We start from the raw sequence: 20,653 nt of genomic DNA on the forward strand, positions 1-20,653 counted from the left end.
CAGATATAGTAAGAGGGCTGAGTAGGGAGCTGTGGGCAGTCCTGACAGGCTGTGTTACACCACAATGGGCAGAACCTTGTCTAAAATGTGGTAGAATTACAGCAGAGTAGTTGTGTCCCTCTCCAAACGTCATCAGCCCTGCAGCAGCTGAAGTGGACCTCTGCATCTGCCAGGTAACCCTCAGCATCACCCCTGGCAGGACTCTGGGAGGTGTCTGGGGGATTGCCTTGTGCTGAGCTCTGGGTGTTGTCCTGTCCTTCCTGTTGCATTCCTGAACAAGACTTCTCTTATTCCTTCTCCACTGCTTGAGTAGAACAGAGTTTATTTTGACCAGAGATTGCCAGGAACATCCACTGTCTTTTGTCATGGGCCACTCATTGCAGGCTGTAATTAAATATTATGAGAGAATTGTTGTCAGAGAGGGCTTAATACAAGCAGAATGTTATCTTGTAGTGATACCAGATTCTCTTAATCCTTCTGTGACTGCTAGATTGGTACTGTCTTCCATGTTTGGCTCAGACTTTTCCTTGGTTTGGGCTGTGATTTTTCAGTGACCAGATAGCTTTTCTTCAGTAGAAGTTATTTTCCATAGGGTAACCTGCTTTCTTTTTTATTTCCTGACAGTGTTACCTGTTTGTGTACTACACAGGCTGGAGGAATGCCAAATCCTTCCTGACTTTTGGCTTGATCTGCCTGTGTAACATGTACCTGTATGAGCTGCGCAACCTGTGGCAGCTCTTCTTCCATGTGACTGTGGGAGCTTTTTCCACCTTACAAATCCGACTGCGACAACCCCAGGGAAAGTCCCCTGATTACAATGTCTGACAAGTCCTGGAACACTGAGACCAAAGTCTTGTTCCATAGTTACTCTCAGGAATGTAAAGCTGATCTCCAAAAGAAGAAGCTGTCTGAATGGAGCTTTTTTTTTTTTTTTTTTTTTTTTTTTTTAAATAAATCAATGTAAGATGCCTGTGGACATTTTACACTTGGTGGTTGAACCTTTTTTTAATTATTTTTTTATTTTCTTGAAAAGGACACAAAAGAATATGGGACTGAAGGAGGAGAGTGAAGCATATCCATGCAGTGAAATGTATGTAGAATGTGACTGATGGCATAAAAAAGCTTTGTTAATACATTCGTGGAGATAATCTGATGTGGAATTATCTGATGGTATTACATGGTCACATTATCTGATGGTAATGTGGAAGCACATCTGTAAATTAATGGAGGAACGTGTAGAGTATGTTCTGCATATCCTGCAAGCTTTTCGCTTCCAAGGTCAGTTTTGCCTTTGTGAGGCAGTAGAGAATAGGCTAAATAAATAATAATAATGCTATTGCATATTAGCAAACTAGATGTGGAATATGTAAGATACTAAATTTTGGAATGTTTTGTTTCACATTGACATAGATGTGAATGTTTTCTTAATTAAAATGTAACCTGGAAATTCAGTTTCTGGGGATTGGCTTCACCTGTGGCGCTCCATCTTGTGCTGTAAGTTCTTTAATGTGTTTTCATTCATGATTTTCTTTTAATTATTCTTTGAAAATGGTTTATGTAGATAGGGCTCCTTTTTTTGTAATTATTCAAAAAGTTCTGCCACTAAACCCAGGATTCTTGGACACTTCATGTGTTTGGACTCTGGAAGGGTTGAAAGAGAAGGGATTGGTGAGTAAATGGAGTGACTTGCACTTGTTGGAATACTGTTCTTTTTATATGTTCTTCCTTCCTTTCAGAAATGAATGAATAATTAGCTCAAACCTGAGACAGACAACTGGTGACAGGAAAATAATAAATCAGTCTGATTAGCTTAAACATGAAATACAGGGATTGTGTTGATTCTTTGGGCTTTATGGATTGGGTATTTCTGTGCTAGGATAAAACCTCTGTGATCTAGTTGAGAGAGCAGTTGTATGCTCCTAAAGCTGGTGAATCAACCAGCAAACCCCAACCGACCACAGAGGAGCACCACCACATACACTGGGGTTTTATTTTTATATGACAGTTACTTATGATGATTTATAATGTACAAACAGATGTAGTTGTAATCAGCCTTAATGGCAGAGAGGTTGCAATGCTTTTGTGTTGCTGGATTTGGGAATTGGCAGAGCTTTGCTGTACTATGAAATGTTGGCCCAGGCAAATTTTCTTGGTCATTTCATACCAAAATGTTATGTTTTTAAAGAAGTTATTTAGTATCAGATTTTATGACCAAGAAAAAAGGAATTGGATATCTTACTTTCTTTTTAAATTGATGGAGTATTTGTTAAGAAAACTGTGCCTAATACAACCAAGTAGAACCTGCAATGGGAAGAGCTGTGTCTCAGAGTGCTGTCTGAGGTGTGCAGGCTCCAGGGTTGGTGCTTTGCAGTTAATTCTCTTCCCTCCCCACTCAGAGACAGGGGAGAAGAAGGTGTTCATGAACATGAGCAGCAAACAGCCTTTGCTTAGCACCAAGAATTGCTTTAGCATCCAGTGCTAAGGATGAAGAGCAGTCCTTTACTATTTAAAATCAGTGATTAAAACCCAGAGCTATTATGTTTTAAGTATTATCTTGTAAGTATTTTGCTTACAGTGTCTAGAAGAACACTTATATACCTGTCTTTTAACCTCCATTGATAGGCAGGGGAGCTACTATGAATGCCGCAAGTACTGCTTAGTTTTTAACTCAGGTCATTGTGCACATACAGAATTTTTTGTTGCATCATTTCTTCGGTTTATATGTTGGCAGAGAATTTCATTTTTTCTGAAGCACTGTCTCTTCCTTCTATTCCCAAAGATCCATTTTTAAGGAATGAAAACTTCCTTTCTCATAGCATCTGGAGCCATTATTCCATTCCAGTTATGCTGGCATTAAACTAATTGCTGATTAGCAGGTATAATGAACAAATGCAACTGCCAGTGTAACAGAAAACAGTTGGGGTTTTGTTTGCTTGTTTTTATAGCACTGATAAAAATCCCATTTCACGATGAAAAGTTAATGAGCGAGACTGTTCTTCATTATGTGGTATTACTAGGTGCTAAGAACATGGCTTCTTAGCATGTTTTGACTGTAATATTAGAACTTGCTGACATTTGGGTGTGAGATCAGAACCAAGATGCAGCAGGCCGGGTTGGAGGTGAAAATTTATTGAAAATTCCCAGGATTTCTCAACCCTCAGGCAGGGGCTTCCCTGCTGATTTTACCAGATACTTGAGTTACCAGATTTAGGGAGATGAATTCAGGAAAACTGATTACTCTCTTGAACAGCAGGCTTTACTTAAGTGTGAAGTGCAGATGGTCTTAGTGGTTGCTCAATTGTTCTGGGGGATTTAGTAGAAGCAGAGCCCATTTCATGCTGTATTTATAAAGGAAGACCTCCTGAAGGTTGGAATGGCTTCACCCAACACACACAACAGAACGTTTATCAATAAGGTGTCACTGTATTTGCTTTCAGGAAGGAATGACCAAAGGCTTACCTGACTAACACAAGGTAGGTATATAATGCCATTTCCAGTAGATGGCAATAGTTATTTGCATCTGGCATTCTCTGTTAAAAGCTCTCTGGGGCCAGATGCTTACAGGGCAGCTCGCTGCAGCTGCTGTCCCCTGGAGCTTTTCCTTGGAAGGCCAGTGCCGTGGTGCCCCAGCCGCGCTCCGAGCGAGTCAGGGCCGGGCTCTCAGTGCGGGAACTGCCGGCGGCACAGGGCTGGCCCCAGCACTGCAGCCGCCTCGCCTGCACTGGGCAGGCAGGGACTGAAAATACACAACTCTGCTTTATACAGGAAACTATCTGCCTCCCAAAGGGCAGGAAAATACTGCTGCATCTGCCCGCCCCCCCCGCCTGAAATTCAGTTTTCTCAGTCCTCCCCCCACCTCCCCGAGCCTACTTGCTCCTTCAGTTGCAAGGACAGAGCGGGGCCAGAGCATGGAAACTTGAGTTTTCAGCTTAAAACAGCTGAGCTGCCCTTTTCCCACCAGCAGCCCAAGCTTGCAGTCTCTGACAACTCCTGAATTTCAGTCTGGAAGTGATGGTGCCCTGAGGAGCAGTTGGAAAACTTAACAGAATGAAAATATTTGCCTCTGGGCATACTTTTGGCCAGGTGCTGGTGTGTGTGGATGTTGTATAACACATAAACAGCCAAGCCAGAGATACTTGCAGTGCAGGACACACATATAAGGAATTCAGTGTGTCCCAAATGTATCATTTTATTAAGTGCAGGCAGATACTTGATGTAGCCAGATCTGTGTTGGGGAGAAGTGGCTAAACACCTTAAAATTCATCAAAATGCTTTCTGGGTGGGAAAAAGATGCGTTTTGGGAAAACTATTCAGCCAGTCACTGTACAGTAATTGAAATGAGAGGGCCCAGTATTGGAGATTCCTGCCTTTCCTCCCCTGGGGAATACCCTTCTCCACATAGTTAAAAAAAAAGTTGCTTACATCAGACAATGTCCTAAACTGTCCTAAATTTAAGAGAGCATAGCATAGAAAGTATTAAATAATTCTCCAGCAATTTTCATAAAGACTGATCCCTTAATTACTTCATGGCTTTTTGTTCCTGCAGCTGTGTTCTCAGTACACCCATAAAATCCCTCCTAACCTATAACAGATTGTAGGGCACTTGGTTTTTAGCTGCCTGTGTAATGTCTTCTCAACTAAAAGAAGTCAGCAGGAAGCTGCAGGGTGTTGTTTCTCAGCTCTACCTAAAGCTCCTGTTAATTGGTAGTCACCTGTAGTGTTTACTTTTACCTGTAAAGATTGAAAATGTTGCATTAGCAGCAGTGCTCTCTCCTTACGGTGTCCTTGAGAGGACAAGTATCGACGTGCCCGGGGGATTCTTTGGCAAAGGTGATGTGCTTTTGAAAATACAAACTTTTTTTTTTTTAAAGGACATAGACACAAATTTAAGCTGTTCAGTTATGCCAGTATATTTTGTTAGCTGCCCTGAGACTGATTCCAAGGGCAGTTGGGAGCACAGGAAGGCTGTTTGCTGGGCAGCCAAGCCCTTGGGGCTCTAAATGGGGCAGTGCAAAAGATCAGGGCATCCATCGGTGCCAGGCAAGACCTGGATGTTTCTATTTGCAGATCCAGCAGCTCCTACACAACACTCTCCACCAGCCAAATGAAGCTAAAATAAAACAGAGACACTTACACTTTACCAGTGAAACAGTGTTTAATATAGTTAAATTACTTAAATAGATTTCAATTTCCATGGGAAATCATAACTGTATCCATTTTTGCAAGATCCAGAGTAAAGAGTGTGTGAATACCCCTTGAAATGATCATGACACACTGTCAACAATCACAGCTAGAGATACTGGGGACTTGAAATTTCATTGACAACACAACTTCATAAGATGAATCAAAAGTTAAGAAGACTGCAGACTTTTGGAAAGCAGAAAGCAAACCTAAAACCAAGTGTATGGCATGAAAGTAATGAAACTCAGTGAGGGACAAAGGGGATGGGAGGTGGAGGAGGGGAGAAAGGCATAACAGCGTGATGCAACTTAAGTATTTTGCAAACCAGGAAAGATGTAAAGGAGCAAAAGTATAGTACAAGGGCAGACTTGGCAGTTTTACAGAAGTCAATATACTATACTTTTCAGAGATGTTTCCTAGTGGAAGGGAGAAGGAAAGGGGCAATGCCATTTAAGCTCATGTTTAAATGGCTTAATGCTCAGGTCATGCTTAGCAATACAGCAAATTAATTAAGACAGGTCCATGGATTTTCACTTAATCTCATTGTCGAGTAGGAAAAAGAAATCGCCACCACCATAGTGCAATCATTATGCTGTGAGTACTACAATAATTCTGCCCTGAGAAGAGTGGAAAACAAGTTTATTAAATGTCAAAAGATTGGAGTAATTTTTAGTGCTAGCCAAATTCAATATCAAAACTTTCCCCTCATAGAATATAAAAAATATAGCTTTTTTTAAATTATTTTTTTAATAAAATATCAAGGGATTTTTCTTTCATATCTAGAAAAGGTACATAAATGATAACAGTGAACTATTCAGAAACCCCCCCACTAGTGATAAAGATGCCCAACACAGTATCAATGGCACTGTCTTAAGGTAGACCACCTCATAATACACACTTGCCATCATAATCTTTTCTGAAGATCACCTAATTCCTGAAAATTGAAAATCTGTGAGTCAGTTTAAATAAGTGCTTACTACAGGAAAGTCAACTCGATGCTGCAGCACATAGTTCCTTGTAATGTCACATGGCAGTTACAATGTCAGACAACTCTCAGATCAGCAGCATTCTATTAAGACCATCTATGAAAAATTATTTTTTTTAAAAATAAAAGTTCAAATGAGCTTTTTTTCCTTTCCTTTTCTCATAAGAGCTCCTGTTAAGAGTTAGAAGATGGGGTTAGAGCTCTTTTTGGCATGTTTGATACCGTCTCAGTAGCTAAAACTCAAAGGTCCCGTTTCCATTGGGAAGCCGCCACCCTCCGCTGGAATGCTGCACGGAACAATTCTGTGACTACCGCGGGTTTTTCCTCTTCTTTGGGGTTGTAGATTTTTCTGGATTTTCATTTAAAAATGCATCTGATTCAGCCTGGAAACTCACCTGTTTGTTGTTGGTTGACTGTATAGTGATAATCTGAAAACTGCCAAGTCTGTGTTCAGAGTATTACACAGAAAAAAGTTACACAAAAGTCTACAGGTTATATACACCTCCCCCCACACCTCGGTGTGGACAGCCTGCCTTCTAATTTATATATAATTTACAAAATATAGAATTTGGTATATCTGTTAGATCTCCATGTTTTCAATATTACAAAATAAAAAATACAAAAAAACCCACAACAAATTTCAGGGGAGTTCCCCCCACAAAGTGTCTCTTGTTTACATCTAGTCTTTCCCATGTAAACTGATAGATACCAAAGAAGAGCACAGATGACTTTTTAATAAATATGGTTGTAGAGCCATCTTCCTTTATCCTGATCTTCCCCTTCATCAGGTGTGCCAGCCCCACTCAGAGGAGCAGTCATTTAGCCATGGAGAAGAGGGGAAAAGAGGGGGCCAAGGCTACAATGTCTTTTCACACTAAAACATTACCAACGCCCTTCTAAAAGGCCTTTTTGTGTGCTGCAACAGTGGGTGTCAGTTTTGAAAGCCCATTCAAAACAGCTAATAAAAGCACAGTGGTACAATTCAAATAGCTGGCAGTATGGGATGGAAATATTATGGGAGTGCAAATCCATTCCAAAATAATGCTTTGTAGTGAATCATACATTCCTTCAACCAAGTAAATGTTGTGTTGCGTCAATAAATACTTAAATAGCTTCTTATGCCATCCTGTGGTAGCAGCCTTTATAAAAATGCCGAATTCATGTCTTATCTGTGAACTCTGTAGTGCACATCTTTGGTCAGCTTAGCACTCAGCCAGGAACAATTCCAAGGTGGTTTCGTTCCTCCTCTTGCCTTTCTTGATGGGTGGCCAAAGAATTTGCTGATACCAGCTCTGGAGTCATGGGGTAAAATTTCAACTGCGCCGCATGTTCAGCTTCACTGCTAAAAAATGATTCTTCTCCAATTCACAATCCTGGGTAATGCAAAATCCATCTTTGTGTGGCGCTGCAGTCAGTGCTAACTAATTGGAGGCCCTTCATTTAGAAAGTAGGTGGTCATTTCTCCTTTGCCTTTGACCTTTATGACCCCTCGATACTCCAGCTGGTAGTTGTTGGCTGCTAAAACCTGGTACATGTCTGTGGTTACCTGCAGAATAAAGAAGAGTAAACAGATGCTTGCTTTGTCTTCTACAGAGTCTTCCCTTTTGCTTTTGGAGTAATCCATGGACAAAATAAAGTGGGATCAACTGTTGTGTTTCTAAGTCAATCAACATTTGCACATCAGTCACTAACTGAATGGTTGGCACAAGGTGCTGAACAAACACAACCCATTAGAACCTGAGAAAGTACAGATGTCACATGCAGTTCACAACTGGGAGAACTGCGTGTTTCAAGGAGGTCACTGGATAAAGCCTAACAAATCTGTCATATTTTTTAAAACACACCAGTGAGTTCAGTCTACTCACATGCATTAATTATATTACTGGAGTAGCGGTAGGAAAACAGGTCAGACTTACTAAAATATCCTCAAAAATTACCTAGAAGTTACACAGTGGATGTACAGCTTAGGAGTCAGGGGTTGTTTTTATGAAGGAGAAGGTAGTGGGCAATGGGAGAGAACTGATCAAATGGAATACTGTAGCCTGTATCCAAACTGTCTCTGCATATGCCAGTCAAAAATAATCACTTGTGCTACAGAACAACAGAAATTTAAAGACTGGATTTTCTGAGGTACTTATTTATTACAATGTATTTTCTCACTCTTTTTCAGATGGCTTTACAGACCATCTTGTAGGGAAGTTAAAGAGTGATGTATAAATATGGATCCAGTTACTGACAGGCAAGGAAACAGCGTGGCTGCCTCTCTTGGGCTTTACATCATCTGCTCTATTTTTATAACCCTTCAGTATTTTCCCAAGGAATGACTTTCTGTTGCTGTGGACATTGGCTCAGCAAAAGCAGGACAGTGGAACTGAATCACTCACAGGCAGGGCCACATCTGAAGGCCAAGGAGATGTGTGATTATCAGACAGGTCCTATTAACCCCTTAAACAATCCCCTTTCTCTGTTGTGTATCCCCATCCTGCTGATGCCTGGACCCTTGCTGGCCTCATGGCACACATGGCAAAGTGAATGACAGAAATACATAGCTGAATCAGACCCTTGGGAAACGAAACAACCACCACACACAGCTGAACAGCACGTGTGAGCAGGGATCAGACAGGACTGTGCTCAGTGCCAGTGAGGCACACAGGGAAGGAAGCTCAGCTCAGCACTTCCACCCGGAGCTAAACTGCATGTTTTAAACAAAGGTTGCAGTGTTGTCACAATTAAAAGATAAAACTTGCTGGTACCATCAGATTCCCTAAGTGGCTTTTCTTTCAGTTCTCTGTAGGTAAATGTAGGTAATAAAGGGATAAAATGAACCCAAAATTTCAATTCTAATTAAGTTTCAAAATCCGTAAGTGACACAGGGCTGGCAGCGTAGTGCTTTCCTGGGCTTGCCTTACCTGAATCCTGTCAGGCACTCCTGTGCTGTCCATTCTGCTGGCTACATTCACTGTGTTGCCCCAGATGTCGTACTGGGGTTTGCGGGCTCCTATCACCCCAGCTACGACAGGACCGATATTGAGGCCTGGGAGGAGAGGAGAAATACACTCACATCCATTTACTCGAGGCACGTTATTATTCAGACAGTAAAAACCCATCCTGAGGCTCAGTGGTTCTAGCTGGGCTTTACCTTGACATGTAAAGCTATGGCCAAACTGTGGGGAGAGAAATGTTAAAAGAGAATTTGGCTTCTTTGATCCATTATGCCCAACTCACTGGCAACTGGGGCTGGATCTGCCCAATCCAGAGCTACTTCCCAGTGCCAGATAATGAGATAAAGTTTGTTTGCCACCTGGCTAACAAGCAAACTGCTCGCTTGAAGTCAGCACATACCTGCTGCAATGCTGAGGGCCTGCAAGGCAGCAGCACAGAGCCTTCCAAAACAAACACCACGCTTGACATCCTCACATTTCTTCTCCCTTTCCTGTTGCTTTTTATTCCCTGACTTAAAAGACAATTTAATGTCCAAGAATGCCAGAGCTGCAAGCACAGGAGCAAAATGAGCCCAAGGTAACCACCATGTAAGACTATGCTGTGGTAGGTGCTACGGTGCTTCTAATTATCCAGGGAGCATCGGTGATGCTGCTATACCCTAAAAAACTACTGTGATGTTTCACAGAGGCCAAAGTGGTCACCAGGCACCAGACAATCAACATCACCATACAGCCAATGTAATATCTGTGGTTTTTACTGTTCACAAAATCCCCACCTCAGAATGACCACTACCTACATGGAATCCTGTGAGCACAAGGTCATTACCTATCTTCATCTGGAAGTTGTTGAATGAATGCTCATTAATGTATTTCATTTGGTCCATTAACCTCATGGCAAAATCCGCCAGAGCTTTGATGTGTGTCTTCCCTTCCTTGTCGTAAGTGGAGTCATTGAGGCCTGAGGCTGCCATGTAGGTGCTGCCAATGGTCTTGATCTTCTCCAGCTGCCGGAATTGGTCTTCACTTATTATCTGTGTCACAAGAGCAAAAGAAGCAAATAAACCTTGACAAACACACAGATGCCGGTGATGTCCATGCCACATGTCCCGCCTTGCTGCAAGCACTGCAAAGTAGTGGACAGAGCCAGGGAGACAGAGGAAGAAAGGGGATTAGATATTCAAAGGAGTGCCAAGGGAATAGAAGGGATTTCAGTGTGGGAAAAAACCCTGAAGATTCCTAGGGTAAGGAGAAATGAACCATGGATTTGATAAACCCCCCTCCTTAAGGAGCTCAGCAAAGCCCAGCTAAACTCATGGATTCAGTCCACTTTGTTCACCCAGATTTTCTCCGACTTACTTCATCAAAATCAGCAATGATCTCATTGAGCAGCCTCAGACACTCCACCCCTTCATTGTTGGCTTCCAGCTCCACATAAAACTCAGAGAAGTTGCTTATGGAGGCGAACATGACAGCCACACACTCGCAGGACTGATAGTACAGTTCATCATTGCGCCGCTCCTGAGCCAAGAAATGGGCTGCCACATCCTTGGGCAGAATGTTGTGGAGGAGGCGTCTGTTGTAGGCCTGCAGCTCCTCCATTTCCTCCTTCTCTTCCGTGGCCTAGTTTAGGGGGGAGACACAGTGATGCACTTACTCTTTTGGTAGCTGTTCTGGAGAGGGGAAAAAAGCTGAAAATCTACTTGCAGTGAGGGCAGAAATAGAACAGGGGAAACTGCAAAGGAGAGCAGAACCAGAGAGATGCAGAAATTTGTGTTTTGCAGTGGAAAATGTTCTATCTCTTCGTGCACAAATGTATGGAAAAGCAGGCAGAGAATAATGCCAGAATCCAGCGTTGTATTTCTGAGCCCCGAACTGGGTAACCACTCAGCTCAGCTCGCCCCTTCCTTGTTTTGCCATTTATAAATGAGGATTACAATGTTTATCTGCTTCCCAAGGAGCTTTAATTAATTGTTGCTTCCTCAGTGCCTTGTACTCAAACCACAAAGACCTATAATTAGAATGATGTCCTGCCACCCCAGAAGGTAGAAAATCTAAATAAAACCTGCAGTCCTGTGCCCCCCCAGCCATGAGTGCTGGCCAGAGCCCAGGCCTGTCCTGCCTGCTTGGGAATCTCACACAGGGCCCCAACATCACTCATGGGCACAAGCAGTAAAAACATTAACAGTGAACCAGGAGCACAGTGTGGCATTATCCACAGTGTGTTGGTTAGCCAGTACTGCTGCCTGGGGGCTAATGAAGGCTGGACATTGAGCCAGTTCCCACTGCTTAACAGGAAACTGAATGAAAATGCAAATGTGAATCTTTCACACCCTTGAACACAGCAAACTAAAGCTCACTGAACTCTGGGAAACAATTCAGCAGTGGATATGAGCTTCCTATATTTATAAATTGTGTTACATCACATGTTCCTGCAGCAGTAACAGCTCAGTTGCCCAAATTCAGTAATCTCCACGTTCAGATCTATAACCCTTTACCATGGGGACCATCCAAGGTATATTTACAAGGAAAAAAAGGAGTTTTAGAAAATAACTGGGATGAGATCCACAGAGCATGCAAAATACCGAAGAAGAGCAGAGCATTATTAGCATGCCCAGTTATAAACCAGATTCAGATTAAATTCAAAGGCACTTTATCACACTCCTCAACTCCACAGTGAAGACCTCAGTCATTTCACATTATCACCAAAGACCACATGTGATCCTCCCAGCCAACACCCACTAACCTGAAGTTTCCAGAGGAAATCAAGCCTTGCAGTGGATTCCACTTGCTGGGCATGCAAGTACAGTGCCAGGACAAAGACAGTAATGATGACAGGGGTCACAATCTTCAGTGCCACTCGTGTTGTCACCGGGGGGCTGCAGCCAAGGAAAGAGCAGAATTTCCCTGTTACTGGAAGCACACAGCCTCATCACGCCCCACACTTCCCACCTGAAGGCCAACTAGCCTCTCAGGAAAAAGCTTTTTTTTTCCTTTCCCCTCAAAGCCTGTGTTGGCAAAGGGACAAACAATACCTGCAAAAAGCTGGAGACTCGGGCTCGTGGGTGCCACTTTCTAAAGAAGGACTTGGAAATTGGAAATGTAATCCAACTTCTTAGAAAGGGTTGTCACTGATATAAAGGCCACTCTTCAGAGAATGGCCACACATGTTAAGGGTGACAACAGTGAAATGCTGACAGCCCCTCAGACTCTGTTCATCCTGTTGTCTGCACTGGCTTCCCCAGGCTCCTGAGTCTGGAACTGCTCTAACTCATGGCTTCTCTAATTAGTCACTTCTTAATGGGCTTTGTCGTGTAAGTGTTCTGTAAGCTGAAAAGAGCACTAAGGCACATTCACACCTCCTCTGACAAGCAGGCAAATAAAAACTGTTAAATATGAATTACAGAGTTATACAGTACGAAAATATTTTGATAAAACCTTTAAATTGTATTACAAATAAGCCCTGAGCTGACACAGTCCTACAGGAAAAAGGATGCTCTGAGAGTAGCTACACACACAAAAGGGCAACAGTCCACTCAGGACATCTGCACTGTGTTGTACCAGCCCACAGCAACACACAAACACCAGACACTGATGGTGAGTCCATGTGCTGATATTGCACCTTGTGAACAGAAAATACCTACCAACAAAAACCTGAAAAATATTTCATGTCGAAGTGACTCACCATGAAGATGTATCATTTGCAGACACGCTGGAAAAAAAAAAAAAGCACAAACACAAGGTCAGTGGAGTGTCTGGCTCCCTGCAGCTCTTGCCCTTCTGCACATCACTGCACAGCACCTCTGCAGTGTGGCACCTCTAACGCTGTGAGGGGCTACAGCTCTTTTGAAGCAGAAAGCTACTAAAAGATGGGAGGAGAAAAACAGGCTTCTGAGCTACACTCGAAACTCCAGAGTGATCGTGTGACATGGTTAATGTGGATGAAATACCTAAGGAGCATTAAGAGTGAGAGAATAATTTGGGATTTTAATGTCAGTGTAGAATGCCTGTGCATCCATCACTATTTCATTAGGTCAGACTACAAAATTCGACCTAAGGAAGAAAACTTTGAGCTTTTTAATCTTGTGAGGGATAGCTCCTTTCTTCTCCTTATATTGTGGCATGGAGATGTGTTTAATTCCTTTAACTCTAATCCTGATCCCTTCTTCTGCACATTCCTCCCTGCCAGCTTGTGCCCAGCCCTGGGTACCACACACAAGGGCACTGAAGAAAAAACCCTTTAGCATATTCCTGTTACTACTGACAACTCTGCAAATACCCACGTGTACAGAGCTGCTGGGGGAGATGGAGGGTGTGCTTTTTGACACTGAAAGCATGGAATGGAGCTTTCTGCTAGGCAGCAGCTGTCTGAGCTCCTGATTGATTGATTAATGCTGCTGGCTTTGTTCTCCAGTGCGGGAGGAGTATTAGAACCATGTGCAAGCATCTTTTAAAACACTATTTAAATGGAAGGAAAGAGATCAGTGCTTAAATTACTGTAGTGTCATCAATGCAATTAGAACTTTGCAGGCTAAAAACGTGATATTAACCTGAGAATGTGACAGCTCTCTGGAGAGCTTCAGGCCACAGTTTTATGGGGTTGGAGGGAATCTTGCTACACAATCAGGCATATAAATGATCAAAATCAAAATAGGCAAGGGAACCTAACTGCGAATCTAAAGGGAACATAACATCAAACATTAAAAGAATAGCAACTTTCTAACCTTGTTTGTTCCAAGATATTTTCTGCAGTTCTGAGCATGGAATTTCTTCTAACATGGATTTTGCAACCCACTGTTGTCTTGCACACAATCTATTGCATGGCTCTTGGCCAGCTCCAGCACTGAACATGTGTGCCTGGACACAGACAGGGTTTGGAAAGGCTGGGGACTCCCACATTAAAAGCTGGATCTAGCTGGAGACACTTCCCACATGCAGCATGATTCCCCTGCTTCCCTAAATCACCACCTGGCCAAGGATGACTGACTGCCCCCCTTTATCACTCTCTTACAGTGGGAGCACGGCAGACTGACCCTTTGTCCTGAGGCTGCAGCTCACTGTGGGTGTTACTCTTGCTCTAAAACCTTCATCAGAGACTATGAAGTGCAGCAAACCCAGTATTTACATTAACTCTCTGGGTAAGTGAGGATGCCCAGCGCAAGGGTGTTACATTGGTAGGTTGTTCCTCCACGGAATAGACATTTCCAGTAGCAGATGGTTCTTTAATTACTGGAAGGGAACACAGAGAGAAGCTTGCTAACTACACTCCTGCTCAACTGAAGTGCACATTTTTAGCAGGAAAGGCAGTTCATTTTAGAGACAGCTCCCATAGGACCAGAGCATCTCTCTTTCCCCAGCTGCAGTGGCAAGGACAGACAGCTGGAACAGAAATGATGGGTTTGATGAACAAATCACAGGGCAAAGCTCTTAGGGCTTCCCTGTGCAGGAACTGTTTAGAAGATCACGTTGGTCCATCACACCTTTAAACCAATGCATTAGTTTTATCTCCTGCACAAGAAAAAGGTAACCCAAGATAGCCCTGTGCCTCCAGTGACACTCCATGTGGCACACACTGGTGTGGCTGCAGTCAAGTCTAGCAGCTCCCAACGCGCTGTAATCAGCCTTTCAGCTGCCTGCATGCTGGGCTGGTTTGTACACAGAACTGTGAAGTGACATCTGCATCACTTCTAATTAGTCAGAGCACCACAGTGGCTGCAGAGCAGACACTAATTATGTAGCTACAATGGGCACCCAATTAAAGCAGTATGAGGTCATGGTGGCTTTTCTGTTTTCTTAGTATCAGCTGGACAATAAGGTCCATCTCTGAACTCTGTGCTACACGCTGAGCTCCCATTTCCCACAACACACAAATGGCCTTCCAGACACTGAGGCAATAAATAGCCATCCATGGGGCTCTTTGGACAAAACAAATTGTCCTGGATACCACTGGAATAGGGTTAAATTTCTTCCTAGCTGGTGAAGTGCTGTGTTTTGGATTAAGTATGAGAATGATGTTGATAACATGCTGATGTATTAGTTGTTGCTAAGTACTGTTTATATTAAGTCAAGGACTTTTCAGCTTCTCAACAACCCCAGCGAGCAGGCTGGAAGGACACAAGGGCACATCCAGGACAACTGACCCCAACTGGCCAAAGGAACATTCCATATCATATGGCATCATGGTGAGTGTGGGAACTGGGGGGAAATCTGGCCTGGGGCTGCTGCTCAGGGACTGGCTGGACATTGGATGGCAAGTGGTGAGTAATTATATTGTGCATCACTTGTTTTGTCTATTCTAATTCTATTGTTATTTTTGTTATTATTATTATTTTCTCTCTTTTCTGTCCCATTAAACTGTCTTTATCTCAAGCCATGAGTCTTCTCTCTTTTCCCCTTCCAACTCTCTCCTCCAGCCCAGCACAGGGCAGTGGGTGAGTGGCTGTGTGGGGCTCAGCTGCAGCTGGGGCTGAACCACCACACAAATCCCACTTATTGAGAGATAATACAGCATCACAGAAAGCTATTTCTGGGAAAACATGCTAACCTTCTCCCCTTTATTACTGACATTCTGATTGTGAAGTGATGTAAATTATACTTCCAAGTGCTGTAATTTCACTTAGTGCTTGAATTACAAGAATGAAATTATATTTGAGATACAAAATGCTTTTATTTCACTAATTGTGTTAAAAAACGCTAAATAGCTTCTGCTGATGGAACACCTAATATCTGAAAAAAGGGGAAGAAAACCTCATTCTCCTTATACCTCCCCACAGAAAGCTCCATGGGGTTTCCTGCCTAATTTCACTCACTTGAGTTAACAAAATAATTTAAGTGATAACTGCCAATGGCAGCAAAAGCTGCACTTCCATTAACTGGCAATGCCAGCAAAAGCTATATATTCATTAATTATTACTGGACACACAGGAATGCTGAAATCATGGAATAGTCATGTGAAAGAGAGGAGCAGCCAGATGCATCAGACTTGAAGGGTTGATGGTTAATGGCCATCCTGAAATCTGAGCAACTACAGAAGGTATTTCATAACACACAGAGTATGGGAATCTTCTCAAACACCCTCCTGTCCAAGGCAGGAACAGCCACAGCTATCAGCCTTGACAAATAGTTCACCTAAACTGGCATAATTTGATTCACTCACACTTAAGTACAGCTTATAAGGGGAAATCATCAAAACAAGGAGTTAACACAACAATGCAATTCCCAGCAAGAAACAAAACTTGTGGGGGAGGACAGGCTTGTGGATGTGCCAAACTTCCCTCCCTGGTGTGGGGACCTCCAGGAGATGGGGAACCACCACAGCCGTGGAAGGAGGCTGCCACCAGGATTTAATGTGTGACCTGGTGAGAAGCCAGCTTTTGTCAGTAAAAGGGCAACTGTCCACTCACACTGAGCCCAGACCCTTCTGCTGGGAATTGTGCTGAGCCCAGCTGTGATACTGGTTTTCAAACAAGGACATATGTCCAGCAGCAACTGGCAGGAGATCGCTGGCCAAACATCAAGCACCACCATTCCACCACCCCAAGCTGGGTTTGATATGTTATGGTGGCTCACATCACATCCCTGAGTGAGCTCAAGTCTGTTGGAAGATTGTTTTTTCCCTTGTTTGAGAAATGACATTTCTATATTGGGAGTGTAATATCAGAATTAAGAATGACTAACTCCAGCTCCCCATTTCTGGAAAAAAGGAAATACAGATCCACTCTGATTCCAGTTATATTCTGTTATTAATAGATAGTTCATTAGTCAAGTTCCACATTAAAAAGATCTTAAAGGGAATTGTATTCTCCCACTTGTCTGAGGCACAGAGCAGCACTGGCAAAGCTTTACCTTCCAGCCATGCCTTCCCTGGCATCCTGCACTTCCCTTGCCTGCACCACAGCCTTGGCACTCCCATCCACCTAATGGCACACTGAAATCACTGTGTGAAAGAAATCAGGTGAAGATTTCAGAAGGGAAAGGCACTTACTAGGTGTTGGCTGTAACCAGGAGATCTGCATTGTCAAAAAGGTTGACCCCTGGCACTTCCACAATGAGAACATATATAAATTCAATGATTAACATAAGGATGAATTTTCCAATACAGCTGATCTGAAGGAACACAGAGCAGGCCAGGAGACTCAATAAGACACTGTAGGTAAAGTACTGTATAAAGACAAAAATGGGAAAAAAAATAGAAGAGAGATGAATGTCAGCTGGATAAATCAAAACTGAAAACAAAGGAAACTAAACACAAGGATAGAAAGGGATTGGTGGTTTTGTAGTTGAGCTGGCCAAACATATAGACCTGGGACTGTCTGTGGAATTCTCCCACGTCACAGAAATTAAAACTGACTGGATGAAGAGGAAAACTGTGGCATTTTTCTCCAGGCATTATGTGCTTCACTCTCGAGAGGCACAGGCCTCACAGTTGGACACCCGAGGTGGTGACATGGCTTTTCCCTGGACACAGTCACTGAATTAGCAAAAAGAATCACCCAGTTATGCTGGATCCCGCTGCGCTTTAAGGCCAATTCTAGACTCAAACTTGCATATCTGCACAACACATAGGACCAAAGGTGTTGGCAATTCACACTCCTGGACAGGTGCCCACAGGAGGCCAGTGGGAAAGCACTGTCCCCTCTGAGGTGACACACAGGCTCCGTTGGCAAGGTCCAGCTGGACAAACGTCCCCCTGCCCACCCTGTGACAAGCCCGTGAGAATCTGTCCAGCCAGCAGCTGCAGAGTGCACATGTGTGGCTGTGGAGCACCTCTGGCACCCCTGGGTGGGGCAGGAGCAGCTCCTGCCAGGCTGGGGGCTGAGTGCTCAGCATGCCAGTGCTTCCCAGTGAGACTGTGGGTGCCATTTATGGCTCCTGGGAAAGATAGCAGGGATGCAAATTGAAGAGAGGCATGTTATCCAGCTCACCACCTTCCTGCTATCGAATCTGTGAAGATTTAAGCTTCCACTCTGCCTGGCCAGGCCTATTTCTGGCAAAAACCCCATACCATGTGCCTGAGGCAATCCATCCTTTCAGTTAAAAGCAAGCCCTAGTTGAAGTCGAAATATGCTTATGTTCTGAGCTCATTTATTAATAGTCTGATATATTAAATTAGAGAAAATAACTTGTACAGCTTGTACTTGACTCCTCAGTCATGACTGAGGGGTAGGATTCCATTGTGTCCTATGTGGGGCTCAGGGAGCAACAGGCAACACCTGTAACAGATCCAACCTGTGCCCTGCAGAGAGCAGGCAAGGGACTCCTCACTTCTTAGCCCACTGAACAGAAGGACCTGACTCAGGGCTGCCAGAGCAACCTCAGTATGCAAAATGGTTATCCCTCACTGCTTAAAATTCCTCTCTGTCCTGGGCCAGCATTCCATACAAATTCATGGTGGGCACAGACTGTTTCTAGATCTCCACTGTGCCAGATTCTGCTCCTGGGTCTTTCTGCAGACCCACTAAAGCCTCTGCAAGGTCACAGTAATGGTGGTCTCAGAAACCTCACTGAATCACACAGGGACCATATTCCTGTTAAGTTAAAAGGAAATATGTTCAGTAGGATACCAGGACTTTCAGTAGCACCTTGGACATCTGGGTGGTAACAGATCCACCATGAATCTGTCAGGTCCCCATAAACCCAGATGACCTTGACATAAATTCTGCCTCCATCTTAGACAGAGGGTTTTTTTTTCCTTTTCAATTTCCAGTAAACAGCACATGTAACAGCCGTGACCTAAAAACTCGGAGAAAGGTCTTGAATAGCTATGCAAAAAGATTTTTTTTTTCCTTTGTAAAGTATTCCACCAGTGTGAAAAACATATTTGGGCTGGTTTGGGTTGTGGGTTTGTTTGGGGGTTTTTTCTCTTAGAAGAATTTTAATTTTTTTCTCAATGAGATGTCCTGAAGACACAGGATTTGCATTGCAAATTGAAGCAGACCACTGTCTGGGCTGCTGACCTCTCTGAAGCCAGACCTACCATACCTTGGGAAAGAATACAGAAGCCAAGTTCTTCATCAGGATATAAAACAACGGAGGGAAGCATCAAATCTATGACTAGACATTGATTTTCAGAGAACTGATTTTTAGGTAAAACTGAGCACCCACAAACTCCTTTGAAATGACGTGCAGTTCTGCATGCCATTAAAAACCTCATGGAGAGGGACGTTTCCCCTGCTACAGACAGGACCAAACTATTTTAAAAAGCCTACTAATTATTCCGCCCTGAAGGAACTCAGACATTAATGTGGATTCATGATAATAACTTCAGACACTTAAGTCTGTGTGTAGCAGCCTGTGTCAGTCCTGTAGTGTCAGTCAAGAAGAACCTTGTTCTCCTCAGAATCACTGAGATTTACCACACAGGTTCTATAGCCTTTTTCCAGACTGACCCCTGAAACCCATTTTTTTCCAAGCAATACCTCTGGAAAGTTGCAGTTGGGCAAAGGACTGTCACAGAACCCCTGCAAGGTGCCCAGGCTGTAGTTGGAAGTCAGGTTGCTGATAAGGCATATGTCCACCCGGTCAGGAGTGATGTTGTATTCAGCAGCCATGCAGCTGGCAAGATCCACAGTGCTGCACATGAACTGGAAAACAAAGGTGGTATTAAGCTCCACAGCACAGAAGAAGAGAAGAAAACAAAATAGTTTGTATCAGTTTAAAAGCCCCTTGGAAATGGCTGTAGCAATGTGCAAAATATGCAACATGAAATCATCAGCTTATGTTTTACTGCAGATGCAGTAGCTATGCTTTTATTCCCCCAAAATATTAATTTAAAAAAATTAATTAAAAATCCAGGCTGCAGAGAACAGCCCATCTCTCTCTGAGCCTGAACTCAGCAGTGGTGGTTGGAATCACAGCCACACTACCTCAGTCTCAAAAGTGCAACTCAAAGCAGAGTCATCCCCGTGCCCATGAGCTGATCTCTGACTCCAGAGCAGGAGGCAGCACCGTGCAGGGCAGGCACAAAGCTCAAGGAACACTTGCATCCCACTCAGTATGGTGGGAGTTAAATAACACATCAGCCTCGTGCCAGCCCTTCCTGCAGGGATACACATCAGCTTGGCTCCTGCACTTGGAGCAGAGGCATTTGGAGAATCACAAAAGGACCTGGGCACAAATCACTGCCAGGCATATAATGGGCTCTAGGGATGGAGCTGTTGGGCTGCCATTTCTTTTCTGTGCCCAAAAAACAAAGGGCATTGACCTCAGATGCTGTCAGGCAGGACCATGGTAAATTCACAATGCTGCAGAGCACCACTAAGAAAACAGTGCAGAATTGAATGGATCCAAAGGAAATAATGGACATACCATGTTGACAAAGGCAGACAGGAAAACCAGGATAATGGCAAAGACTCCAACTAAGGTACTATTGGTCCTGGACTGTACAATCTTCTTAGAAAGAGTCTGGAGAGGAACTGGGAAAAGCTGCATGAGAGGAAAAAAAAAATCACACTACACATAAAACCCCTGTTTGTTTTACAGATTACAACCTGCATTTGAGCAGCCTGCATCCTTCAGCATGGGTCTGTGTGGATGCTGCAGAGGGGCT

General features: G+C 43.5%; 2 protein-coding genes across 4 annotated transcripts in view; one reads left to right on the top strand and one right to left on the bottom strand.

The window, feature by feature from the left end:
• SEC22A (SEC22 homolog A, vesicle trafficking protein) overlaps positions 1-1,822 on the top strand; it is a 47,194-nt gene extending 45,372 nt beyond the window's left edge. For all 3 annotated transcript variants that reach the window (XM_066323084.1, XM_066323082.1, XM_066323083.1), the window contains one exon: positions 625-1,822. In XM_066323084.1, coding sequence (XP_066179181.1) covers positions 625-825 — 201 coding nt within the window. In that variant the 3' untranslated portion in view covers positions 826-1,822. The remainder of the gene's footprint in view (positions 1-624) is intronic.
• A 3,314-nt stretch (positions 1,823-5,136) lies between these two features.
• ADCY5 (adenylate cyclase 5) overlaps positions 5,137-20,653 on the bottom strand; it is a 205,189-nt gene continuing 189,672 nt past the window's right edge. Inside the window, exons 13-21 of the mRNA XM_066323077.1 lie at positions 20,413-20,529; positions 19,524-19,688; positions 17,090-17,265; positions 12,791-12,817; positions 11,852-11,984; positions 10,465-10,728; positions 9,935-10,139; positions 9,076-9,200; positions 5,137-7,712 (exon numbers count right to left, since the gene is read on the bottom strand). Coding sequence (XP_066179174.1) covers positions 7,584-7,712; positions 9,076-9,200; positions 9,935-10,139; positions 10,465-10,728; positions 11,852-11,984; positions 12,791-12,817; positions 17,090-17,265; positions 19,524-19,688; positions 20,413-20,529 — 1,341 coding nt within the window. The 3' untranslated portion in view covers positions 5,137-7,583. The remainder of the gene's footprint in view (positions 7,713-9,075; positions 9,201-9,934; positions 10,140-10,464; positions 10,729-11,851; positions 11,985-12,790; positions 12,818-17,089; positions 17,266-19,523; positions 19,689-20,412; positions 20,530-20,653) is intronic.

Source organism: Sylvia atricapilla, chromosome 7, assembly GCF_009819655.1.
Source record: "Sylvia atricapilla isolate bSylAtr1 chromosome 7, bSylAtr1.pri, whole genome shotgun sequence".
In the NCBI taxonomy this organism is placed as follows: Eukaryota; Metazoa; Chordata; class Aves; order Passeriformes; family Sylviidae; genus Sylvia; species Sylvia atricapilla.